This window comes from Lissotriton helveticus, chromosome 11 (assembly GCF_964261635.1).
Source record: "Lissotriton helveticus chromosome 11, aLisHel1.1, whole genome shotgun sequence".
Classification (NCBI taxonomy): domain Eukaryota; kingdom Metazoa; phylum Chordata; class Amphibia; order Caudata; family Salamandridae; genus Lissotriton; species Lissotriton helveticus.
Genome location: NC_136072.1, coordinates 109,932,627 through 109,960,485, shown reverse-complemented (window position 1 = coordinate 109,960,485; position 27,859 = coordinate 109,932,627). Strand labels below are relative to the sequence as shown.

The 27,859-nt window shown below is 43.2% G+C and overlaps 1 protein-coding gene across 3 annotated transcripts in view; it reads right to left on the bottom strand.

The window, feature by feature from the left end:
- The window catches only part of PIK3CA (phosphatidylinositol-4,5-bisphosphate 3-kinase catalytic subunit alpha), a 339,084-nt gene that overhangs the window by 17,044 nt on the left and 294,181 nt on the right, over positions 1-27,859 (bottom strand). The window contains exons 18-20 of one of the 3 annotated variants that reach the window (XM_078665663.1): positions 22,040-22,157; positions 13,247-13,398; positions 4,833-5,389 (exon numbers count right to left, since the gene is read on the bottom strand). In XM_078665663.1, the coding sequence (XP_078521789.1) occupies positions 5,119-5,389; positions 13,247-13,398; positions 22,040-22,157 (541 nt within the window). In that variant the 3' untranslated portion in view covers positions 4,833-5,118. Of the gene's footprint in view, positions 1-4,832; positions 5,390-13,246; positions 13,399-16,542; positions 16,592-22,039; positions 22,158-27,859 lie in introns of those variants that run through there. The other 2 variants (XM_078665665.1, XM_078665664.1) reach the window with 2 other exon arrangements.

Sequence of the window (27,859 nt, the reverse complement as noted above, 5' to 3'; positions counted from 1 at the left end):
ACAGCTGATGGGGTAGATTGCCCAATGGGACAGTGTCCTCACCTTCCTTGGATCCAAAGGGGTCATGTTCGGCAAAGATGTCATGCTCACCAGTAGTAGATTGATTATGCATTTTCTCAGTGCATCCAATGCCTCTCCCTTCGGTACCAGTTTCTTCAACCGGAAGGAAAGGCAAGCTTCACACAAGGTCGCCTTGGTTTGGGGAAAGGCAGAGGTCACAAACCTCATGGTGATCCAGCTACGGGTACTGTGTGCGGCACTGGGGGCAGTACTGGAAGGGCATGTGTTTCATTACCCTTAAGGGGTGCGCATTCTTTGGGGTGGAAGGTGTCAATGCGAGAGGGCACAACGACTCTGGCGTTCTGGGACTGGACTGCCGTCGGATAGTGCTGTCAAAAGTGGCGGTTGGTAAGTTCAGGAGGAAGTGCAAACGGGACACAGAAGCACACATACACACTCACAGCCAAGCATTCACATGTGCGTGCACAGACACACACACACATCCATTCACAACATTCATTACCAAACATGAGCGCACCAAACATTAATTCTAAAAAAAAAGACACACTTACCTGCAGTCCCAGAAGGCGTGCGACTACTGCCTTCCCTCACTGACCTTAGAAGGGAGCAGTCCCAATGTCATCACATAGTGGGATGGGGTCAGTGAGACTGCTGACTCCACCCCACTCCACCCTGTGATTAAGTGTCACTGATTGGCACTCGACCCTGGCCTTTTCAGGGCTTAAAACTGAAGCACCGAGGTGCGAGGTAATCAGTGATACTACTCCTTGTCACTGAGGGGAGGGCCTCAGAGACGTTTGTGGAGCTGAAGAGGTCACGCCCACAGGAACTGTGACTTCCTCAGCCCAGCAAAATTCAGCTCAAGCAGCCAGGAGCCTACGCATTTATCGCATGTCTAGCTCCTGGCTGCCTGACCTGAAAATGAACAGTGTGTGTCAGGCCGACCTTTGCTGAGCCTGACAGACGCTGTTGGTGAGGGGTAAAAGGTAGGGTGGGGAGGGGCCCCTCAGCTCCAATGGACCAGCAGCAGCTGGCTGTCAATCAAAGAAACGTGACAACAATGATTTTGAGTGGGTATCGAAGATTCACCATGAGGTTTAAAAGGAGCGTAAATAACACGTCAAAGTTCATTTGGAACACATCCAAAGCCGATGGTTGGAAAAAACGAGCTAACTTTGAATGGTTCCCATATGCATTGCCTAATAAGGGTGGAATCAAGGTTCATCCCGCAACTCAAAAGCCTTTCTTTGAAGAAAAACGGGTTGCAAATGTCTGTGCCCAACACTAAATGGAAGGAGTATGCAAAGCATGTCTAGCAACAGCAACACATTCTAGCAACATATGAGTCCAGGAAGAATTGACTGAAATTTTTGCTTGACCCAACACACAAATGCATCCATTATTAAATACAAAAACCTGTAAATATTCTAGGAAGTATTACCGTGTATTTTTCCTATACCGAATTAGCTGCTCAGTATTTTGGGTCTGGTGAGATATCACAATAAAGTATATTTCTTTACGTAGACCACATTAGTTCTGTGTAACAATCAGAAAAATATGGAGAAAGTGCTAAAATGCTGTTAAAAACTTCCAAATGTCAAAGTAGTACAAGACAAACTCAACTATGTGGCTTCTTCTATATTGCATCCATTAACTTTAGCTGAACTGAACATGTAATATAGTTATTGAATAGTAGAGCACAAACTATCTTCTATGTAATTGAGTAAGCAATAATACCTCATAACAAGTTCAAATACATTTCCACATTTAGGGCATAATGTGAAAAGTTAAAAGTTTAAGTGAAACAATATTTTGCTCCAATTTGACATGAATATAAGTGTTAGCAGGGGAGTTTCATACTCACAAACTATCAATGTAGCTAAAACAAATTGTTAGTGTTGTAATCAAGACACAACTCAAGCTTGTAAGCTCCTACCCACATCCTTGCGCTGCCTTCCAGCTGTAAACAATCCCAACATAAAAATGGTGCCCCCGATTGGATGCTTGAAAGTGAGGCAACATATATGTGTACTCGTAAAGAATGTGAGAGAAAGTAAGTTTGGCAAGGCTGATAACAGAAAGGTCCGGAGAATGAATGTAGGAGAGCAGAGGCAACATGTACAGAAAATTTAGGGTTCACGATAACTGAGAAAGAAAAAGTGCTCATCAAAACCAGGAAAAAAAATCTAACCTGCAATATGAAGGTTAATAGTCAAACGATAGTTTGCACATATTCAACGTTTTGTATCAAAATACCCAAAACCTAAGCCCCAAATATCCACATATGGTATAGTTTAATGGCTCCAGAAATGGTGTTTTATCTGTTTCATAAAGTTGGTAGAAAAAAAAGGCATGCAAACCCAGTATGTGAGAAATAAAGACTATTGAAAGGGGCACGATTTGGTAAGTTATAGAATCAAAACATGCCCTTAAACCTCCCTCCTCCATGGCCATGGGAAATGAAAAATGCTTACATTTTGATCTTGCTAAAACACATGCAGTGTATACAAAAGAGGTTGACATATTGCAAGAATCGGACTGCCCTGCCACAGGTTCTGCGCCATTGCTTATTTCACCAAAAACAGACTGGAGAAGTAACAAGGAAAACGAAAACCATAAATTTGTGCCCATTAGTCAAACTGTGACATCTTTTGTAAGGAAGTTTGGACTACTGGACAGCACTATATCACAATCATCAAAAAGAGTAGGGGTTGGTGCTATGTATTCTTTGGCACGGACATTCAGTAAGACATCTAATGCATCTCTAGCCTAAAATAACCCTCCTGAAACTCGTTTCAAATACTGTGATACAACTGGTAGACAGTAGGCCATTTCTGCAACTGCAATACCCACAAAAGAAGAGTACAGGGCACAGAAGTGTTAGGACAGTGACCAACAATACTGTCCCAGCTGTTTCTTATTCCTCAGAATGACACACCACTGTTATCATAGGTATCTAAAGAGAATACAGACATTTGTTTTAGAACAACTTGCTATTAGTTAGCTGGACAATACAGACCTTTAACAATATTTCCTTCAGCTTTCTAAAGGGTTACATGAAATTGTAGAATTATGCTGCCACATTAGGAATGAACAGAAAGACGCATGCAGCCATGTGCCAAGATGGCTTCAAAGGCTTGCAATCACTGTGAGAACAGTAATTAAACACCTAATATTCACAAGGCCACCCATGTAGACAATTTCATCTCAGGGAAGTACACTAATACCCGTTTACACCTTTAGGTCAGCTGAAGGATCTACACTGATTTGCTAAAATGACAACACATTTCTGAAAAGAAAAATCCAAAAACTTGATTGATTCAAGAAATATGTTGATATTCACTCTAAAGTTCATAGGAAACTCCCTGAGGTCATGTTACCCTTTAATTGCAGGGGCATTTACACAAATCCTAAAGCAGACGCTTATTTCAAACAATTGCACTGATGCTATGCAAACACATCTGGCACACTTACCACAAAAGTTGTGGAACATGGCCATGGTTTATATACACATTGTATTGGGTAACTCACACACACAAGGACAGTGAAGGGGTTACATCAGCAAGACAATACAGACAATACCATACAGATTCTTAACATTTAAAAAAAAAATCCTTGGCTGTAAACTGGTTAGTGAATTGCAAAAACATATATAATTAGTTATTTGTCCCAGTGTGATGAAACCACACAGGTTTTGAATACCTTGGGATGCTTTTTGGCTTTGAAGGTTTGTTACAGAGGAAAAAGGATGAATTATCTAGACACAAAGATTCTGAATTGGTAGGACGTATGTACCCAGAGGTCATCATTTTTGATAAAAGTAAATCTTCCTTTACCAACGAGACACATCAGAAAACTATACTTTATAACAAAAAAAGGCTTCAAAGAGCTAGCACCTGTATCACTTGGGAATATAATTTCACTGCCGTAAGTAGGCCAGGGGTAACAACGTCAAATGGTCCTAGAACACAGTAAACCGAAAAGGACTTATAATAATAGGTATGAAGCAAAAGGTAGGTAGCTCCTAAATACCAAAAATCAAACACTCCCTGTGGTTATTAGCATAACACACCTCTCACTTAAAATTTAAAAGGTGGTGTCACCTCTGAACCAGGCAACAAGGAGGGAAGAACTGGTTATGCGCATATTCACTAAGGAAAGCTGTGGCAACATGATTTTTATCTTTACAAATCAATTCCACGAAGACTGCCAACCCTTGCCGCATTTTATACCACCCTTTTTGAGATTAGATTTGTTAGATAAATTTAAATGAGTCCATTCCAGAATGATCCTCATAGTAAATTGTTGTAAAAAGGCCCAATGTTGTTTTTGTATCTTGCTTCATCTATGGAAAATCAAGAAGGCTTCCACCATTTTGTACCAAAGCGAATGATAATGGCTTTCCATGCATTTCATGTTCCGTAAAACTTGACTGTAAGTAACTCCTAAGAGAGAGTCTTCCTTCAAGAGCCGTTAAAACTGTTATGATGACCGTGATCAGCCCAACGCTTTATGGGAGCTTCCACCTAGATTAAAAATACCAAACTTCACTTAAAAAATCAATGATTCTTCAGTGTTAAAACAACTGTAAAGTATCCAGGGAGAGAGGAGAGGAGACCTCTAACTCACTATATTTAATTGTTCAGGCTGCACTTTTTAATATAAAATGTGTGGCTGCAAAAACAAAACATACATGGACTTTAAAAAAACAAAAATATATATATATATATAAATATTTTATCATCCTCTTTCACACTCCTCATTGTACACATGGACAATAATCATGAAAATGGATTCGAAACACATACTTCTGTTAGCCTTTCAATCGGGCTTAAGGCAAAACATATGAAACTGTGCAGAAGACCAAGGAAGTCTTGTCTTTCACGACCGTAGTGTGTTCTGAAACCCTGTTAGTGTTTTCATGATTTCTTTGTCACAATTGTCTTTATATTTTCTCTTTGCTACAGTTGCGGTCCTAATGCTGATTGCGGTTTGTGCAATTCCTATGCAGCCAGTCTTTGCCTTTCTGATTTAACAGTGCAGTTTACCACCCAAAAAAGGGTTAAAAGTCTCTTCTCTGATTCCTCAGCTATCATTTCAGTTCAAAGCATGTTGCTTTATCGTATGGAAGATCCAGTCCATTTTTGTCGTCCACCCACCATGATGAGCATCATTCATCTGCTTCATGAAATAGTCCAATGCTTCCTGTTCTGTTTTGTCCAAAGCAAGAGTCTTTCGTATATATGCAATGTCATCAAATGATTGAAGCTCTGGCATTCCTGACCCAAGCATCATAGAGAACAAATTAATGAAGAGATTTGCGTGTTGGCGTATTGCTAGGTAGGCCTTGTAACACATTTCTTGAAACCTAAAACACAAAAACAAAAATTAAGAGGTTTTTTTAAACAGATTTATTTTGCCAAGTTTCCGAGGATGAAGAAATCTCAGCAAGTTATTACCGGTAATAGTAGTCTTGTGGGTGGTAAAAATCATAAATTAACATGCTTTCGCTAGTTTTCCCATGCAGTAGTTTGCTTTGTAATGAGAAAAAGAAATGTTGGCAGCAACAATGTGCGTCTTTAATGGGACACACAAGTTTGCCCAGAAGGCACAAGGTCTCACATTTTTGAATCCCTGATAAGATAGCTTCAAATATTGCTGCAAGGAAACAGGTGTAGGGATAAAACATCACCTTCATGTGTTTTCTACCTTTTATATCACTGTGAAGATGGTAGGTCATATGTAAATCTGTAGAAGATATAAGCAGCAAAACTTCTGTGACAGCTAAGTAATGTTGCTTATTGGACAGCGTGAATCTTACACATTCAAAAGGTGTGCTGTGACATTACAGCAGCATTCTTCCTCTTACCATAAAGGCAGCTCTACTGATGAGAGTAGTTGTAAATGGGTATGCCAATACGGTCTACTTCACAAGTAGGTATCTTGCATATTAAAACAGTAATGCTACACAAAAATAGGGCCAGAACTACATGCACTGCTTTGCATGCTTAAATGTACTTAAGGCCGAAATATGAGAAATGGCTCTTTTTGCTTTATCAGTAAAAGTTACTCTAACCTCGCTGCACACACTTCCTATAAATATGTTGCATATCTGCTAACATATAAATGCACATCTTCCAATGCAGGTGTTCGCAATAGCAACCACTTGTCTGAATGAAGGGATAACTATTCGGAAAGCAACTTTGAAAGCCAATACTTAAATGTACATTTATTCAAATGATGGCATAACTTAGATCCCATGTTGGTGGTGGTCGCAGTCTAGTCTGACTAAACTTAATAATACTTTCTAAGAAAGGCTGCATGACAGTAGTTTTCCTTGTCGGTCATTAGTAGCTAAGGCAGCTAAATGTATGATACAAATCATAATACTCAACACTAACTATGTGTAACCATTCTAGTTACTCACTAGTACCAGTTATGCAGCTTTAGGCTGCTCTAGATTCACGATGTGCATTATTCCACTATCTTCTGGGTACGAGCCCCATGACGACAATAGTTAACCTACAATGCTATACTATGACACCATCATTTTCAGATATCTTTTTAAGTCTAACGTTAGCCAAGAGCTTTAGATTTTACTAACATTATATGAATAATGTACATACTTTTGGGGCCATTAGCTAACCCTTTTCATTCACTGGTCTGTGGGTGTCATTCATATTTTTTGTACTGTCCACTGCAGTATATAGCATGGAGTAATGGTTCAGCCCACGTACAGCATGGGACCAGGGTTCAGCCCACGTACAGCATGGGACCAGGGTTCAGCCCGCGTACAGCTGGTTTAGATCATTTTTGGCTGGCCGTCGACAAACGGTCTGGGCCTCACCCAGCTCTGCCGTGATGCCACCTTTGGGAGTCGGAGTCCCGCAGGGCTCTGTGTTGAGTCCGACTCTTTTCAACATCTTTATGACCCCTCTGGCGGCATTGGCGGAGTCTTTTGGGGCCCAGATCGTATCTTATGCCGACGATACCCAGCTCCTCTTTACGTGCGGGAAAGGAGAAGATTTTGATGGAGAGGGTATCCGTGAGTGCCTTAGGGCTGTTTTTAAATGGTTCCAGCTTAACAGCCTCAAGTGCAACTCAGACAAATCTGAGGTACTCTTTTTTGGCTGTCCATCTGACCCAGACTGGCAGGAATGGTGGCCTGTTAATATGTTTCCTCCAACGTGCTTGTCCGAGATAGCAAAGAATTTGGGGATCAAGATCGCTAATGGTCTGACGTTAAGATCTCAGATCCTTGGTCTTACGGGAACTTGCTTTGGCCTCCTCAGGATGCTTCGTAAGTTTCTTCCTTTGCTCTCAGAAGATCATAGGAAGACTACGGTGCAGGCCTTAATTGGTTCAAGACTGGACTATGCCAACGTCCTATATCTTGGCCTGCCGGAGTATCTCCTGCAACAGCTGCAGGTGGTCCAGAATACGGCAGCGCGGGCCATTTTTGGCCTTCACAGGCGAGCCAGAGTCTCCGGCCTCTTGCAGTCACTCCATTGGCTGCCTATCCGGAAGCGGATAGTTTTTAAGGCCTTGACCTTGGCCCACAAGGCTCTCCATGCCTCGGGAGCAAAGTATCTCCAAAAGAGGCTTGCCTTTTACCATCCGGCCCGATCTCTGAGATCTGAATCATTGTTTCTTGCTGTGGTCCCTCGGTAAAAAAGGCCCGCATTGGAGGTCGCTCTTTTAGGCTGCGGGCACCACAGCTTTGGAATACTTTGCCTTTGGCATTACGCAGCACCTCTAATTTGCTGACTTTTAGGAAGGGCCTCAAAACTTGGCTCTTTGCCCTTTAGTGCGTTCTTCTTCCTTTTTGCTGGGTCCGTTTTTATTTTACTGTGTTGTGTTTGTCTGTTACAGGTTGTCAATAAAAGCGCCGGGACACTCTATCGGAGTAGCCGCGCGCTATAAAAGACTAAATTAACATAACATAACGTACAGCATGGGACCAGGGTTCAAACCACGTACAGCACGGAGCCAGGGGTCAGCCCACATCAGCCACTGGCTAACATCACTGTAAGTGAAGTCATTCTGCTCTTTAAAATTGAGCACAACAAATACATTTAAGAAATAATTACCTGTTACTCCTATTTCTTTATAACAGTTGACTCCAATTTTCTACATTATTAACAAGAAAGAAAAGAAAATCAACCAATATGCATTTTTAACCCCTCCGCTGAACGTTCCGCGCTGGTGCGGAACGTTCTATTGCGCGGGCAGGGCCGTTTCGTTCAGCGGACGTGCGCAGCACTACCCAGGTAGTGCACGCGACGTCCCCTGAACGTGCGCCGCACTTAACGGGTTAAAAAAAGAGTAAACAGCTGGCCATAGCGTTGGCCTTTACATACAACAAAATAATCTTGTTTAGTCACAACGTTTTTCTGTCTCTCAATGGGTTGAAATGCTACTTACAAAGTGACTGCCAGTGGTTTAGGCTATTTGTACGCTTTTCTTCCTTCACCTTTTCTGTGTTTTATTTAGAGTGCTGCCTAAACGAGCTACAGAGGCACCCTTTTTAAGACTGGCTTGACAGCACATCTGTTGCCAGACCGTACGCACCCTTTTTAGGTCCGACTTGACAGAGTAGCTGCTTCCAAATCATGTGTGATCAAAAAATACTTTTCAGGAGTACTGATACTGGTTCATCGGAGTACAGCTTTTGATTTGTCAAAAACTGTGTGCTTCCACAGAAAAAGAGCTTACCCTCCGGCCAGCTGTAATCATTAGTTTATCTAGCTGATTGAGCAAGGCTGTTTATCAAACAGACCTTTCGTGTTTGAGCTTCGGTGACAAACACCCCATTATGACAGACCGAGCTTTCTCTTAAAGGTCACACAAATGCCAGTATGATGCTACCAAGCAGCTTCTCCTAGATAATCATGGTGTTCGTTCTTCTCGGTTTATAATGTGTGAAGGCTTATGAACAATACAGAAGGTCCTTGTTGGTTATGAGTCAATGACCTAGGCTATACGCTTAATCAGTTTATTATAATAAGTTACGATGAAATCAGTGGGTCTAACTTGTTTATTGTAAAAAGGATATGTTACATTCAACAGGCATTTAAGGGTGTATTGTTATTACTCTATTAACCCCTTCGACGCTCGGTACGCCTGTCGTACGCTCATGACGAGCTGAGCTCGTCATGAACTGCGGGTTTTAAAAAAACTCAGCGCACGGCGGGAAAATGCCCGGCACGCATGAGGTTAACATTTGCAGAGGGGAATGGTGTTATTTGGAATCTCAGTTTCCAGTAGAAGGCAAGGATTTTAGTGTTAGTTACATCTCTGACAAACTGTGAGGACAGAAGATTTGCACTGCGATGATGCTTGTTAACTCCTCTTAGGAAACTTAGTATGTTGCTTTGCCAACCGTAATGCTGTTTACATTTCTAATTTAGAGACTGCATACCGGATGGCTGCCTAGCCTTGCTGGAAACCTTACAATCAATACAGTAGGTCTGAACAAGACAATAATAAAGGGTACAGAGAAAGCAAAATAGTGAATAACACCTCATATGTAGACAACAACTGTCATCATGATTGAAATCAATTGTACCTAATTTTTAGTACATCATGGTAGGCACAGTATTTGTATTGCCTGAATAATATAGTGATGCGATCTTATAAATAGACTTCAGACATTTTAGGTATGTGATATTTTTACTTCTTGCTTGAACACAGTGTCACGTGGAGAAGTGTGGCTCAATGGTTAGAGCAGGCAGACCTTGATGCAGAGCTCTGGCCAGGGACCAGGGTTCGATTCCTGCCTCGGCAGGTCTCCGGCTCATTAATTCCCCCTGACTGGATATTCTCGCCTCAGTGCCTGTTCTGATCATGGGTCCCACGCTGCAACTCTGGGCAATAGCTTGCTTAGTCTCCACAACGGCCCCAAAAGCGCTGGGATGCCTGGCTGCACCTGGGGGGTGCCCAGGAGTGGACATTTCCTAGGAAAGTCAGGAAGGGTTCCTAAGCGGTATACGGACAGCGCCGGGACACCTCTGGTGGAGGTAGCTGTGCGCTTTACAAATTCCTACATTTACATTTATTTACATTTTACAAAGATGGCTATGCCTCAGATCATATTCTATAATTTGCCACTTAATTATACATATAACAATTTGATATCAAATGATATATGTATTGCTGTGCATTCCTTGTTCCTTTTTTTTTTTTTTAAATATTTTTATTATTTTCACCTGGTATAAAGTTACAAGTACATTCAGATATAACTTCAAATCAAATTAAACTAATTCGTCATATACATACATGATCTACTCTTATTTTATAAAATAACATTACTGTACATAAATCAAAACTTAATGTCAATTCAGTTCAATTCTAGTTTCCCCAATATTTTCTCATATTTCTGCAGCGATCTGACACCTCTAAGTTCCGCCAACGTGCGTTCCATGATGTTAATTTCGTTAACCAAATACCACCATTCCAAAGCGTTAGGTGGGTTAGGACTGACCCAAGCTCTAGCTAAAGTTAATTTAGCACAGGATAATAAAATAGATAATAGTACGGAATGTGGTTGAGTTGTAGTGTATATACCTAATATTACCATAGGGGCTGTTATTGGTGTGCTGGTAACATTTTTTATAGCTAAGATTTTTCCCACTTCTTCCCAGAACTCCCCAAGTTTTGGACATGTGAACAACATATGTATTAGGTCTGCTGCATATTGATCACATTTTGGACACTTGGTTTTTTCTCCCAGATTGTTATTTGAAGCCCATTTAGAGATCTTTTCTGGTGTATAGTATAACATATATATGGTTCTGTATTGTTGTAGGCGTAGGCTAGAAGATCTTACATTGTAATGGATGTTAGTGTACGAGTTGGTTATTTGTTTTCCTGTTATATTGGTTCCCAGTTTTACCTTCCATTTATTAGCTATTATTTCGTTATCATTCGTTCTTAAATCTGTCAATATCTTATATGCTAAGCTAATAATTGATTTCTCCTTTTTTGAGTTTAGGATATCCCAAATACCCCCACTCGATAAGACTTTGATTCCGTTCTTCCGCACTAGAAAATCGTATATTTGCCTATATTTAAACTCATATGTGTCGAGTAGTCCATATATTTGTTTTAAGGTGCGAAAATCCATTATGCCTTGAGAGGTATATAAGTCCCCTAATACCTTGATTCCTTTCGATTGCCATCTTCTGGCTTCCCCGTCACTAAATATGTTAGGTAGTCCAGAATTATCCCATAAGATTAGTTGGGTGTGATATATGTTGCTTTTACAGTGGGTTAGTATATCTTTCCAAATCCTTACTAGATCCCGTGCAGTCTTAAATTTTACCCTTTTGTAGAAATTCGGGTCTGTAATGCGAAGTAGAAACTGTTTGGAATTTTCTTTTAAAAGTAAATGATGGTAGAAAAGCAAATTCTCTGGGTCTAATAAGGATCTAATACGCCTTATAAATGAGGCCCAAAAGTAAAGTTTTAGATCAGGAAAATTGAGACCGCCTGATCCATTTATTCTACTGAGATCATTGATTCTCTGAAAACAATCAATCTAGAAGCATCCAAATTCGGCAATGTATCTGGTTACAAATTAAACACTCTTAAAACTCAAGTAATAGCTAACTTTGTTCCCCCTCAAATAATGCCTGAAGTTTGTAAGACCGCGACATATTTAGGAGTACAAATTACCTCAAATATCAAAGAGATAAATAAAATCAATTATAATAAACTAATGAAAACCACCACCTCGAATCTAAAAAAATGGCACCGACTTCCACTGAACTTAATCGGCAGAATAAATCTAATAAAAATGAAAATCATACCCAAATATTTATATCTATTCAGATCAATTCCTTTGGCACAAGATAGGCTCTTTTTCAAACAATTAGACAGAGCTTTCTGTAACTTTATCTGGGGTTATAAGAGAGCTAGGAGATCGCTAAAGATGTTAAAAAATCAAACAGGATCAGGCGCTGTGCATTCCTTGTTCCACAAGCACAGCTGTTTTGGTGGGTTTTATTTTAAAGAGAGTTTTATATAGCGCAAATTTGACCCGAACATATCAGGAATCAGAGCGCTTTACACGAGCACCAGTTTCGTTACAGATGAATACATTCATTTTTTGTTAGGCACGGGGAGATTACGTGATTTGCCCAGAATCACAGGATGTTGAGCGTCCCTGCCGGTTCCCCAGCTCCGAGGTCGACCGCTCTAGCTGTGAGGCTACAACCTCTACCCTTTCTCGTAGATGATCTCAAGTGACGTGTTTCGTCCTTGAAGGACTTTTTCAAAGCTGATTAATGTGGTACCTAAAACAATGTTTAGAATGTAAACTTTATTGTGGGTTAAAACCAAGAAATGTGCCCATACTGGTTAAAAAAGAAGCATCAGACATATGAACCAATGTGTATGTCTGACACACCCGTGCCGAAAAAAAAAATCCCAAACTTGAGCCCACTTAGACTCATGCATATCTCCACGGTGTGCCCTAAATGAATGAAGCCTGTGATGTTAAACAGTAGATTGTTAAAAAACAGCTCCGTTAGCCATCAACTCCAAGCATAGTGATATGCACTGCCAAACGTAAGCATTTCTAAAAGTAGTTACTTCACTACGGGTAGGTTTCTCCATTTCATTTCTTTGATATATGTAATATCGATCCCGAGAGGTTTGATCGGATCTGTAACAAGAGCTTTTGATCACAAGAATTACCCCCGATTTTACTTTACATTTCTTTAGTGACCAATACTTTTTGGCTAGAAGCAACATACCTGAACGTAGGTAATTGAGTCTATATGATGATGGAGTTCTTATGTTTTTCTTTCCCTACATATAGGGTGTGCATGTCTCTGCTTTTCACCGGTAGTTGTATTCACGTACTCCTTTGTACATTTTTCATATAACTGCATGGTATTAGTGTAGCACTATACGTTCTCTCTTATTGGGCAAGGGGACTTTACCTTGCTTATTTGTAAATCTCCAATGGATTTTTTTTAAAAGAGGTGGAGGGACTGCTTTACATCACATGCTTCATTCATTCATTTAGGTCGCAATGGAGATACACACAAGTCTAACTGGTCTCAAGTCTAACTTTTTTTTTAGACACTGCTGCATCAGACATGCACATTGCTTCATATGCCAGATATGTCGATTGCACCCTTTTATGCACACAATTTAAAGTACAAAGTATACATACACACAAAAAAACATGCACTAGCTTTCACATTATTTGCCTTACCTTTCAAAGTCCCGGGTTTTGGTGCATTCCTGGGTTCCTTTACTTATTACAATTAGAAAATCTTGAGTTAAGACGAAGGGTACTCGCTCTCGTTTATAACCAAACTTTTTCTTTTTGTGATCCAGAAAGTGCCCAAAATCAATATGGAACAGCTTCAAGAAGAAAATACATGAATATATCATTCAGATCATCTGAGTCTCTACCTTGATTAAACAAACTACATCAACAATGTATTCTACTTGTGGAAAAATATTTCAAAAACACAATTTAAAATAGCAAAATTATGTAACTATAACCCGGCTTAAACATCAGTGCAGTTACAAGTTGATGGGCTAGCACAATGTAATTAGAAAACAGGTCCACACAACTGATTTAGCTGAAAAGGATTATGTTACTTACCCTGTAAGCCTCTGGTCTTGCCATGTAGTGCTATAGATTCACATGCTTAGCATAAGTCTGCCATCTAGTGTCGGGCTGGGATGAGTGCAAATTGTTTTTGTTTGAAGAAGTTTTTCGAGTCACAAGACTGTGTTACTCCTTTTTAGGTTGAAGCCTAGAGCTGCGCACATGCGCAGTCTCGCTCGCGAGATTTAGTGTTTTCAGGAGCTTACTCTAGCAGGCTTTAAACCCCGCAATTAACAGATATAGGAGTTCTTTAGAGTTGTGACACTGGATGGTCATTTCCCCACAAGCTGAGAATGGTGCATAGCTAGGACGTAAGAGACCTTATCTTATTTTATACCACAGCGAGAACACCACCTCCACTGTCTTGCAGAAAGAAGAAATACATAAACAAAAATACTTTCAGCACATTTATTCTTAGACATTCACCACTTAGGTATACTCCCTGCCACAGGTGTTTGTTGATGTGTTTCTAAAATAAAAAGTGCATAATGAGATGCCACATTAATTAGCTTTGACTAATGCTGTATTATAACAAAAATGTAATTTTTGACTTTACATTTTTCCCAAGTGCTAGTTCAAATCAATACAGTAAAAACTCTCTGCCTAAGTACCTTGAGTGGAGTGGTCAGAGGACCAATATATTTGCCAGAATGTATTACTCTACAGAAACTAAACATGTCTGAGCCACAGTTAACCCAATTCAACGTCCACTAACTCATCAATGCATGCTTGCCAAGTCAGTCCTCCTTTTTAGTAGCATTCATGGTAAATTCTAAAAACTGCAATCCTGAGACTGCAACTCATTTTTGTCCTCCACTGGCCCTCTCGCATTTGTGGGTGTCTTGGGGTGACGCTCTACTTACACCCCGATAATGCAAAAAACAACCAATACATGCCTGCTTTCCATAATATTGCTTTTAGCTAAAGCTTTAAACATGTATGGGAACTTCTATTCATAACAGAAGAATGTGCCGGGAAAGCGGTCAATGCTTCGTAGCAAGGCAGCTATTCCAATGAATCTGCAGGGTTTCACTGGGTTAATAAATTGTCATCATAAAATGTTGACGTTAATGTAGTAATTAAGTTGTACTTCTGCACTCTGTTCATAATTCAGCAATTCATACACACACTTTAAAAAACAAATACTACTTGCCACTGTCTTGGGCTCACAGCATTCATAATCTCTGCAGAATTCGGATTTTGAGATTTGTTGTGTTTTTGCCTAAATAGGTATTTCAGACCGCTATCCATAGCTGCAATGCACATTGCATCCAAACAGCAGCCATACTGAAGTTGTAATCTCTTTAATAGCAGTGCTTCAGTTTTGCTGCCAACAACATACCCAGCACACACAACACACATTCAAAACCTACACATCCCTTATTCAGCACATATGCTCCTCTGTCATCTTCCTTGTACTTCGCACTGGAAATCTCTCTTTTACTCACCTGAAGGTTTTATGTCATCAACTTCTCGCTTAGCATCACTATTTGTAGGCTCCTTCCAACTGAGTGAGAATTTACTTTAGTAGCTTGTAAAACCTTCTTCTGAGTCCTTATATTACCCATTTAGCATTGTCAAATCTTTTAAAAATACAAGAGCCACCATTCTTCATAAGGATTTAAAATCTGTATTGGGTCCAGTAACCTCAAATTCCACATAATTGAGCTTTGTCGACTACTTAGTCAAATTCACCATAAAACACATCTAAAAATGGTTTGATAGCCAGCACTGCTTTCGGCTCTTTAGCTACATCTATTAACCTCAAAATGCACTTATAGCAATGGTAGATCAGTCCATAAATGGGTGTTAGACATATTGAGCTACTCACATGTCTTCACATTAGGCACGGCTCATCTAAGAAGATGATCCAATAATAAACTTTGCTACCAATGTTTTTCATTACTAACAAGGTGGAGTCCTTACTCCTATTCACAATTGATCAGTTTCCTTATAAATAAAGCTTGGCAACTCAGTCTTTCCTTCAAACACACATTGAAATCACATTTTTACAAAACAAAATTGTTTTTCTATCAGTAACCTATATGCTGGCCTGTTAACTTCCTTTCCAACATCGAATATCTCATATTACCCTCAATGATCAATCAATGAGTCAAACCAAATCACAATATGATATTTCAATCTCTGATTAGAAAAACCAGGGTGCACCACATGCATGAATAATCAGCAGAGGTAGCTAAACATAGGCTTTATTTTGTTTTCATTGGTCCAAGGTATGATAAAGGTTGTTCCCTTAAAGCAGTCTCACAGACAAAATTGACCAACAAGAACCTAAGTCATTGTAGTGTTGCGCACAGACCCCGTCAATTATAAATGCACCAATGTGGAGGTCTCAAGGTCTCCAATCAAGTCAAAACAACACTTCTACCCTAAAAATAAAACCGGATGTCAATAACTCCCTAAGTACAGATACATTTCCGAACCGGAGTGGATTGTTAAGGCGTGAAAAACTTCTTAGCACAAATTGAAGAATACCTTGGCTATACTAACTTTTTTGGCATTTTGCTCCCTTCACGGGACAGAAACAGCTCTACTCCTAAATGCATGTGCAAATTCATTGAACCCATGGAATCAAATCACCAGTAATACTCCTCTCCTGCACAACATCTGATATGCTTAAGAATATATCAATATGACAATCAATGCATCAAATCATCTTAATATGAGATTTCAATTTCCAATACCAAAGGGCACCACATGCATGAATCATTAGAAGCAGTAGCTCTCGAACACTTATGCTGTTTTTAATTACACAGGGATTGAGAAAGGGAGAAAATTAACCATACCTGGTTCATATCATTCCTAACTGAAAAGTCACAATACTTCTAAAGTGAACACAACCAATCCATGTCAATGATCATTACTCTCACCTCTACTCTTCAATACTTTTGAAACTCAGTGTATCCGACCATATGCATTCTGAAACATAATGACAGAAACCACATGTCCATTATCTCAATTTGCCTTGGAAGATCAGGTTTGGATGAACCAAACCGTGTAAATTAGTCATCAGAAATACTAGCTACTAAATCTTCAATATGAACATCCCCGTGTTCCCATCACAAATAGAATTAAGTGCAAAGTAATGTGCACACCTCACTGAACATTCTGAGAAATAAGACAATTTTATCTACAAATAACTGGAAGCCCATATTATTCCTCCATACATGATGGTATAGAATACAGAAAAATAGCACCAATTCCCGAAATTACTAAAGCAGAACTTGACAGTTGTGGTTCCGCTCAGTCTCCTCCTACAAAAAGTGTGTCACAAACACTTCGAATCAGATTGCATTACAATATTTATCTGCATCAAAAATATGTTTGTCATAATTTATTTTTTAGTATTACTATCATGCAGAACTAGTCACTCAGGCAGCGGAGTGCTTTAAAGATAAGAGTGTGTGTAGAGGTCTTGCAAAAACCCAGATATCTAGAGCAGAAGAGGAGATCAGGATTTAGCCTAATGAAAGTGTTATTTATCTTCGATAACAATATATCTGGTAGAGACACAGTCTAGCCGCAGATTCCTTAACTTAGACTATCTCCCCAGGCGTCAGACTGGATCCAGAAAATCTTTTTCTCCAGCAATACCTCTGCACGCCGGGAGGCGGCGTCGCCCGGCTCCGTCCTGACGTAGTCCACGGAAATTATGACAATGAAGCCACATAAGCACCTCCCGCATTGCTGACATCAGTTTTCTACAGGAAACTTTTCCGCGCCACAATGCAGAGCAGTGAAAAAAAACTGCGATAGCACAGGAACAGTATGTGTTAAAAAAGAATAAAATCACTAAAAAAGCACCCAGTCCCCGGAGGGGCTGAAGGGAGCTCAGAGAGTTCTTGCTGCCAGCAAGGGCCCAACAGATTGCCAAGCCGTGCCCCACCTCGAGGGGCAACGGCAGCGGCACAAAAGATATGACAAGCGAGGCACAGCTTGTCACCGCAGAAGGGAAATGAAAAAATGAAAAGAACCACAATATTGAAGCAACATGTTGCAAGACAAGGGACTCTAAGTAAATGACCACTAGAAAGTTCACCACAAACACACTCCAGAGATTGAAGAACTATAGCATCAAGAGAACCCAACCCAAATCAACCCACTGCCAGAGAAAGGAGGAGCCATAGGTGTGGGAGCGGATTAAAAACAGAATAACTCCACATGTGAGTAGCACAGGAGGAAAAACATGAGAAGGTAGCAAAAAGTATAAACCTGAACCACCTTAAAACGTGGACGGAGTGGAGAGCGAAAAGGCTCGAAAGCTGCCAAAGGAAGGTGGGAGAGCAGGCCACCAACCAAACACTAGGACGGAGAGGAGTCCAAAGGGTCCCACGGAAAACAACACACCCTACCCCAGAGTGAGGTGTGAGAGCACACCCTCGGAAGACCAAGGCCACCAGAAAGAGGGAGGCTAGGTGGAAAGACAGCATATTAAAAGGTCTACGCAGAGTGGGCGGGCGTTAAGGAATTTGCGGCTAGACTGCTTCTCTACCAGATATATCGTTACCGAAGGTAAGTAACTCTGATAGAGACATTAGCTGCATATTCCTTAACTTAGATTAGATACCAAAGCCATACCCCATAGGAGGAGGGTCTGCGAAACAACCACCAAGTTCCAGAAGAACATATTCGTCAAGATGCTGACGAAAAAACGGTTTAAACCGCAATGCAAGGACAACAAGCATTAGACCCATGACCCACCTTAAGGAGCATGAACAAGGTATGGTTAAGACACCAAATCCGACGAGGGATGGTGTGAGACCTCCCTCTCCCAGACATAGACATAGAGGAAAGGAAAACGGAACTAAAAGTTCTGTACCAATGTAAGAAACAATGCAGCGAGACCTTCAAAGAAGGATCCAGGCATTGGTCTCTATAACCCAAGAGGAACGAAGTACCAAGGGTCAAATGTACATGACAACGGTAGAGCATACCGCTTGAACACACACCGCAGTGGAAGCCACAAGAAATGGGACAGTTGGGAGACTGGCCGACCAATAACCGGAGCCGCAGCATGATACACGTGGGTGGAAGAAAAAACACCTTAATGTGTATTGCATAGGACATATGACAACAGTGTCAGGGCCGAGCCCAGAGCCTAGTGCCAACAGAGACAGAGGAGCCACCATCTGAGCAAAAGCTCAGGAGGTATGCATGCAGCCAAACAAATTAAAAGGCACCACTGTGAGTGGATAACCTGCGAGGCTATTAACACACAGAGGACACTGTCCCGAAGAAAAGAGTAAGCAAGAATGTCTCACACTATGGCAAAAAATACCTAGTATGCGAGCACCCCAGCGGCGTGTATAATCCACAATATATACACACAAGAGACAGGAATGTCGTCACACGTACGTAGGGAGACTAAATCCTAAATAGGGGAGTAATGCAAGCGGCACAAAGGCACCGGTGTGCTGCATAACAGTTAAGAATGCAGAAAAAATTACAGGTCGCTGAAGGAGAAGAATCCTGGTTTCCCCGTGAGACAGCAGAAACATAGACCACGAGAATGCTCATAAGGGATAGAAAGAAGGAACAGACAGAAGCCTGGCGCCAAAGCCTACACGGCCCAAGACCGACTACCAAAATGGAGAACGTCGAGAAGAATACACACAGTAATGACACCTAAAGAAGCACCTGTGCCATAATGGAAGTAAGAACTCGCACCCAGAAAAACATCAGGGGTGGAGCACAGAGGCAGAAAGGCATAGACCATAGCCACTTCTTGATAACTAGGAATATGCACAGGACAGGAAGGGACAAACTGGACGCAGTGTCCTGCAAGAAGTAAGGAACCGGAGTGTCCATGGCACACCAAATTGAAAAGTGCGCCATATCATGGCCATCACTGATTAGGCGGGCCAGATCGGCACGAGAGATCTCCAGCATGGAGGGGAGGAGCCGGCCAACAGCATCCCAAAGGGCAAATGTAGCCCGAGCAAATACACACAACGTGTTGAGGGACAGGAGTCCCAAGCTGGCGGATGCAACACATCGCGGCCATAGGACTCCAACCACCGAGACTCCATAGTGGAAGGATGCAACTGAACAGTAGTCACGGAGAGAGCTGCCTGAATCACAAGTCCTCCTGCTCCAGGTTGGAGGGTCAAAAAGGCGGGGTCAAGAGCACGATCCACATGGTTCCCCGAGAAGGGCAGTGCCCATGTTCTGAGACAATGACTCCGCAAAAGGTAACAATGGTTCCATGTTTCCCGCACACTGGTGGAGAATATCTAGCAAGGGACCCGAAGGAGTAGAGAGTGAGGACGGCTCCATCCTTAAAATGTCTGCAGCCCTGCAAACAGCCCTGACGAACGTCCACTAGCCTCCTTTGCCCCGTGAGGCAGTGAAAGCAAGTCATCAGTAGGCGATGGACGCAAGCGAAACCGGCCACTTAATGAAGGCTTAGCAGCAGGATGAGTGAAATGACTCAGGGGTGGTGAACCCACCGGGACCACATCCTCCACCACTAAAGCTGGAGACGTTATCGGCGTCGAGGGGATGCCGAGCCGGCGTCGGCGGCCCAGACTGGCAAGCGTCGGCGATTTCTGAAAAGGCCTCGACCGCCCGAGTCGAGGCGGCAACCTCCAAAAATGTCTCGACCCCTCGAGTAGAGCTGGCGTCGGTGACCCCCGAAGAGGCCTTGACTCGAGGAGTCGAGGCCATTAGGAGTTCGCCGGCTCGAAGGGTCGAGGCCTCTTCGGTGACCTCCGAAAAGGCCTCGAACGCTCGGAGTCGGACCGGCGTAGACTCATCATTCCCGAGGGGGAGAGAGTACACCGAAGCGGTTTTGTGCACTGCGTCGCAGCCACCTCCAGCGATGCCGCAGGGAACCTTGGAAGGCTGTGCGACAGCGCTATAGAAGGGCTAAACGTCATTGGATGCCTCTCCGGGCGGTGTCCTGATGTTGCAGCGACTCTGGTGTCAGAGTCAAGGCACACGGTTGGAGCCGAGGGTAAACCCGCCGGCAGTGTCCCAACCTGATTCCCTACCCCTATGGGGCGTGGAGTCACGCTAGGGAGGGGGGGGGGGGGAATGCTTACCTGCGGTGACTCTAATGTCAGAGTAAACCCGCCGGCTGTGTACCAACCTGAGTCGCCATCCCCGCTGTGGGGCTCGGAGGCGCGCCAGGGAGGCGGGGGTAGGGGGGGGGGGCGGGGGGATGCTTACCTGAGTTAGGCTAATGACAGTAATGGCGCTGGGACCGGCCCCGCCGCATGGCCGACTCCACTGGAGAAGGAGACCTGTGTCGCGAGGGTCCATTCGCGACATCTGGGCAGACAGCAGCTCCATGCGGCAAACGTCGCACTCCACAGAGTTATGGTGCTCTCCCAAGCACCATATACAGAGTTCGTGAGGGTCGGATGCTGTCATCTGCCGCAAGCAGGACCGGCACGGTTGAATCCCACAAGGGGCATCGAACACACTGTTCCTGGACGCGAAAGGGCGTCGAAAAGGCCTGTAATGAACAATAACAGACCCAAGGTATTACTTTCCCGGATCCGCGGAAAAGATGCTAACTGACGTTATGGCGCCGGGAAGGGCTTATATAGCTCCACGGTCGTCACTTTCGTGGACGACGTCAGGATGGAGCCGGGCGACAACGCCTCCTGGCGTGCAGAGGTATTGCTGGGGAAAACGATTTTCTGGATCAAGGCTGACACCTGGGGAGATATTCTAAGTTAAGGAATCTGCGGCTAGATGTCTATCAAATATTGCCCATGATGGAGTTCCACCGTTATAGCGTTAGGCAAGACAAGACCTGTTTAGATGTTTTGGCTTTTCTGGTTTTTGAGAATTAGCCTTTTTTCCTCTTGTTTCTCGTTGTACAACACACATACAAAATGAAGTTTTTTTCTTTGGGTAAGGCAGTGTATGGCTTTATAGATGATGAACAAGGTTAACAAATTCCATGTTTCAACCTGAAGATCACTCTTTCTGATTGGTCTTTTGGCTGCAAAGAGGTGACTTAAGTTACATTCCACAGAATCTCGTGCCCAGCCAATTCCTGAAGTATTTATCACATAACTTACACATTTATCACATAACTTACACTAAAGCTTTTGCTTAAAACACAGCAGTTCTTGCTCCTCTTGATAACAGAACCCTTGTTACATATGCTTTATTTGCAAATGAGCTGTCAAAAATCACCTAATATTGTATGTTCTGATATAACAAATTGAAATAACATCATATTGAAAGATTATGTCAATATGCCAACGTTAATGCAAGGTGAAATTGACCACATATTTACAAATACACAATGTATGGCCTGTGTGGGTTTTCAAGCAAGCCTCACCACTTTGTATTATAATTTTACTATGTGTCATTTTTGGTTATCTTTTTAAGTTATTGGATACGTCTTACTTGTCCATCATCTTTCACCATGATGTTGCTGTTGTGACGATCACCAATTCCCAAAATGAACGTAGCAACACAATAGCCAGCACAGGAGCGTGTAAACAAGTCAATGGCTGCATCATACCTGACGTTAGAAAAAGTAATATTTTTTAATACAAAATCTATTATATAATAATTGCAACACTTTGGAATGCAAACATATCAATTGCAATTAGTTTTAGTTAATGACGAAAGAGGAAGAACGTAACTAATCAAAAAACTAAGTTAAAGGATATGGAGGGAATCTAGTACAGTCACATATATAATATAAATATATATTTTTTTTATTAAAAAAAAAATCCTAGCAGCTTACATAACAGAGGATGGCATTCCTCATGGTTCCAAAATATAAGAGTAGGAATATGCTACTTACCAGTATGCATCTGTTCTTGGCATGTAGGGCTGCTGATATTCACATCTTATGCATAGATCGCCGCCTAGTGTTGGGTCCGGATGATTGCACATTGTTGTCCTGGAAGAGTCTTCGAAGTATCACGAGATAGGTGGCTCCTCCCCTGGACTACAGTGCGCATGGGCAGCCTCTCCATCCTCAGATTGTTTTTCGCCCTTGTGGCAGGGATGGAGTATGATACAGTAAGTGATGTCCATGCTAGAGTGATACAGCTGCGACAGGCACCAGGGAGGAGGGAGGGCGATGTGAATATCAGCAGCCCTACATGCCAAGAACAGATGCATACTGGTAAGTAGCATATTCCGTTTGAGGCATGTGGGCTGCTGAATTCACATCTTATGCATAGAATGTATAGCAGTTTCCTCCTAGCGGCGGTTGCCCGTGCCAGCTGCAGCAGTCTGAAAAAGGGTTTTGAGTACAGCCTGCCCTACGGCTGCTTGCTGCTTTGAGTGTACATCTACGCAGTAGTGTTTGGTAAATGTATGTATGGTAGTCCATGTGGCTGCCTTACATATGTCTTCTAGAGGAATGTTTCCTAGGAAAGCCATGGATGCCCCTAACTTGCGTGTTGAATGCGCTCGTGGGGGAACTGTTAATGTGCGTTTAGCTTTTTGATAACAGATTTGTATGCACTTAACAATCCATCTGGCTATACCCGATTAGGAAATGGGGTTGCCCTTGTGCTGTGGGGAAAAGGCAACAAACAGTTGCTTGGTCTTTCTGAAAAGTTTTGTTCTGTCTATATAGTACAGGAGAGCTCTTTTAACGTCTAGGGTATGTAGAGCTCTTTCTGCCACGGAATCTGGATTAGGGAAGAATACTGGCAGTTCTATAGCTTGATTGATGTGAAACTGGGACACCACCTTTGGCATAAATTTAGGTTTAGTTCGCAGTACTACCCTATTAGCGTGAATTTGTATGAATGGCTCCTGAATAGTTAGGGCTTGCAGCTCACTAACTCTTCTGAGCGATGTACGAGCCACTAAAAAGGCCACCTTCCATGTTAGGAATTGTATCTCACAGGATTGTAGAGGTTCAAAAGGTGGTCCCAATAGTCTGGTGAGAACCACGTTGAGGTTCCAGACAGGTGAAGGTGGGTGTCTTGGTGGAATGATTAGTTTCAGTCCCACTAGGAAAGCTTTAATAGCAGGCACTCTGAAGAGTGAAAGGTGCTGCCTGTTTTGAAGATAAGCTGCTACGGCGGCTAGATGTATCCGTATGGAACTGTAAGCCAGATTGCATCTGTGCAAATGTAAGAGATAACATATGATGTTTTGAGTAGATGCATCTAGCGGATTAATGTAATTATTGTTACAATAGATGACAAATCGCTTCCACTTTGCCGCATAGCATGCTCTGGTCGTAGGCCTTCTTGCCTCCTTGATAATATTCATACAGTTGGGAGGCAAGTTTAGGTAACCAAATTCTATGACCTCAGGAGCCAGATCGCTAGGTTCAACTGTTGCGGATCTGGGTGCTGAATGTCGCCATGGCTCTGCGTTACAAGACTGGGTGTTAATTTGAGCCTTTGATGAGGCACCACGGAAAGTTCTAGGAATGTGGTGTACCACGGCTGCCTCGCCCACGTTGGAGCAACTAGGATGAGGGTCATTGAGTGCTGTCGTAGTTTGCGTGCCACTAGTGATATGAGCGGGGCTGGGGGAAAAGCCTACGCAAACTTGCCTGACCAGTTCATCCATATCGCATTGCCCTGAGATTGCGGATGTGGAAACCTGGCGGCGAAGCTTTGGCATTTTGCGTTTTCCCTTGTGGCGAACAGGTCTATGTCTGGATGACTCCACCGCTGGAAGTACGGTCGCAGTACTGAGGGATGTATCTCCTACTCGTGCATCTGGTGGCTGTGTCTGCTGAGCAGATCCGCCATCTGGTTGTACTTGCCTGGGAGGTGTTCCGCCATAAGGAAGATGTTTCTCTGAATGGCCCACTTCCACATGCTTTGCGCTAGATGGGACAACTGTGGAGAGTGTGTCCCCCCCCCCCCTGCTTCTGTATGTAGAACATTGCAGTCATGTTGTCCGTCCGGACTAACACGACTTTGTTGCACAGATGTACCTTGAACGCCTTTATTGCCATCAGTTTCAGCAGGTTGATGTGCATCCTTTTTTGCTGTGTTGTCCATAGTCCCTGCACTGTGTAATGGAGGACATGCGCTCCCCATCCCAGGAGAGATGCGTCCGTCGTCAGCACTATTTGTGGTACAGGCTCTTGGAACGGTCGTCCCCTGCAAAGGTTTTGTGGGTTCCACCAATGCAGAGAGTTGTATGCACGACCGGTCACCAACACTAGGTCTTTTAATTGCCCCTGAGCCTGGTTCAATTGCCGTGCTAAGCACTCCTGAAGCGGACGCATGTGTAGTCTTGCGTGAGGGACTATGTAGATGCAGGAGGCCATCATGCCTATCAACTGCATAAACACTCTGGCTGGGAGCGAGTGCTGGGGTTTGAATTTTTGAATGAGTAACAGAATGCTGCTGATTCTTGCTGAGTTTGGCTGTGCCTTTGCCACCAAAGTGTCTAATGTTGCCCCCAGGTACTGTTGTACATGGGCGGGCTGAAGATGAGACTTTGGGTAGTTCAATGAGAATCCGAGGCTGTGTAGGAGGTGAATAGTGCGTGACACGTGGCTGGCACATTGCTGGGCTGACTTTGCTTGGATGAGCCAGTCGTCCATGTACGGGTAGACGTGAATATGGTTTCTCTGTAGGTGCGCAGCCACTGTAGCTAGGCACTTGGTAAACACCCTGGGGGCTGTTGTCACCCCGAAAGGCAGTACCTTGAACTGGTAGTGCTGATTTTGGATGGTGAACCTGAGATATTTCCTGTGTGCTGGATGTATTGCTATGTGGAAATACGCATCCTTTAGGTCTAGTGTGGCGAGGAAGTCTCCCTGAATGAGTAATGGTAGGACCTGCTGTAAAGTGAGCATGTGAAAGTGTTCTGACAAGATGTATTGGTTTAGATGCCTGAGGTTTAGTATTGGCCTGAGAGACACGTCCTTTTTGGGGATTAAGAAGTACAGAGAGTACACCCCTGTACCCTGTTCCTGTAGAGGGACGAGTTCTATAGCCCCTTTTTGCAGAATGCTGAGAACTTCTTGTTGCAATAAGTCTATGTGCTCTGCGGACATAGGACGGTGTTTTGGGGGTATATTGGGTGGAGTTGATGTTAGCTCTAGACAATAACCATACTGAATAAGCTGTCTCACCCACCTGTCTGTGGTAATGCCTTCCCAGACTGGCAGGAACTGTTGTAATCTGCCCCCGACTGGTGTTACATGGTCTGGGGGCAGCGACAAGGCGTCACTGCTTAGTATTGGCGGAGGATCTGGTGTTGTTATTCCCTCGTCCTCTGCCTTTACTGCTGTTGCCACGGTACCCGCCTCTGTTTGTTTTAGTATAGGTGGATTGCGTGTTCCCTTTATTGTATTGGTTTTGCTGGGACGCCTGGCCTCTTGTAGCCCCTCTGTTACTGGAGCGACGAAAGGAACCACCTCTGAATTGTTGAGACTGCAGGGCCCCCATAGATTTGGCTGTCTCAGTGTCTTTCTTAATCTTTTCTAAGATGGTGTCCACATCTGGTTCAAATAAAAAAATCAGGGTTTACAGGCTGATTTAGTAATGTAGTTTGTATTTCTTGTTTGAACTCTGAGATGCGCAACCAAGCATGCCTTCTGAGCATGACACTTGTGTTGATGGCCCTGGCTGCAGTGTCTGCTACATCCAGAGCACACTTAATGGATGCGTTGGATATCAGTTTCCCTTCTTGGATTAGTGTTTCAGCCCCTTCCTTGTATTGATCAGGCAAGTGTTGTAGCAGTTGCTCTAATGTGTCATAATGTGCCCTATCATATCTGGCTAATAGGGCCTGTGTGTTGGAAATTCTCCAAATGTTAGCTGCTTGAGCAGCCACCCTTTTCCCAGAAGCTTCTAACACTTTAGACTCTTTGTCTGGGGGAGGAGCATCACCAGTAGTTTGGGAGTTGGCACGTTTACGAGCATTGGATACCACCAAAGAGTCCAATGGCAACTGGCCCCGAATGTATGTAGGGTCCACAGGCACCGGTCTGTATTTTCTTTCAGTCCTGGGGTTAACAACCCTTGCTCTTGTGGTTTCCTTAAAAATGTCTCCTGCGTGTTTTAGGACACCTTTTAACATTGGTAATGTTTTAAAAGATTTCTCAAAAGAGGAGAAAGTGTCAAACAAGAAATCCTCCTCAACTGGGTCAGCATGCATGTCCACATCATGATTATGTGCTGCCCTTTCTATTAATGCGCTAAACGCCGCTGTATCTTCAGTTGGCTAAGTTTTCATAGGATAAGAAGGAGTATCAGGGATAGTTTGTGACTCTCCCTGGTCTGTAGTGTCTGTCCAGGCTTGAGCCTGGTCATCCTGATCGTCTCCTGCAGGGTAGCCATATTGTTCATCAAAGTCATACCCCATGTCCTCAGTAGAGCGTGTGGGTGAGCCTGTATAAGTGTCCTGGTCATGGTACCTTACAGGTTCAAAATGGACAGGTGATGTTGAAGAATCCCTTTTCTTTTTCAGTGGGATTTTGTATGATTCCAGAGGATTTTCTGCCCTTATTTTTCTGTGATAGAGAGTAAGTTTGCCTGTGTTTCCGTCGATGTGGAGCTTTGCTTGATCATCATAGGAGGGCTCCTGGTACATAAGGTCCTCTTCTAGAGGATGACTTCTTTTCCCAAGTGACACAGTTTTGGGTGATTCGATTCTTGTCGTCGGATCGATTGCCTTGGGCCGTGCCGTTGGGGGCATTCCGAATTTTATCGGCGGCTTCGGGTCTGGCGTCAATATTGGACCGACGGACTTCACCCTGTCGCCGTGCTTGTGGCCTTGCGTCGACTTCGGTGCTTGATGCGGTGGAGGCGCGCTCTTTTTGTTCGACTCAACGCGCTCCTTCGAGGTGCTTTTTGTTTCGGCTCGAGGGCTTTGACGAGCTGTTGTGTCTCGATTCGGTGCCTCGGTTCGAGGGCTTTTCGAGACTCAAGTCCCTTGTTTGTGTCTTTGTCCGTCGACGCCGACCTCGTGGGTTCGACATACTTGGCTTTAGCTATGGCCTTTAGCGCACCAATCTTCAGTTCGACACCCTTTGTGGTGGATCCCGCAGGGTCGTCGACACTTTTCTTCGACGTCGAATCGGACGTGGTTGCACTCTTCGATCCGAGGACTGTCTTTAGCAGTTTCGGTTTCGATTTTGCCTCGATAGCTTTCGGTTTCGCTTTCTGTATGGCGACCGATGGCTCGTGCGATGTATTCTTAGCCGGGCCGAGATGCGGGGCTATAGAATGTTTGTGAAGGTCTTGGCTAAGGCCTTTCGGCGATGCCTCGACCTGAGCC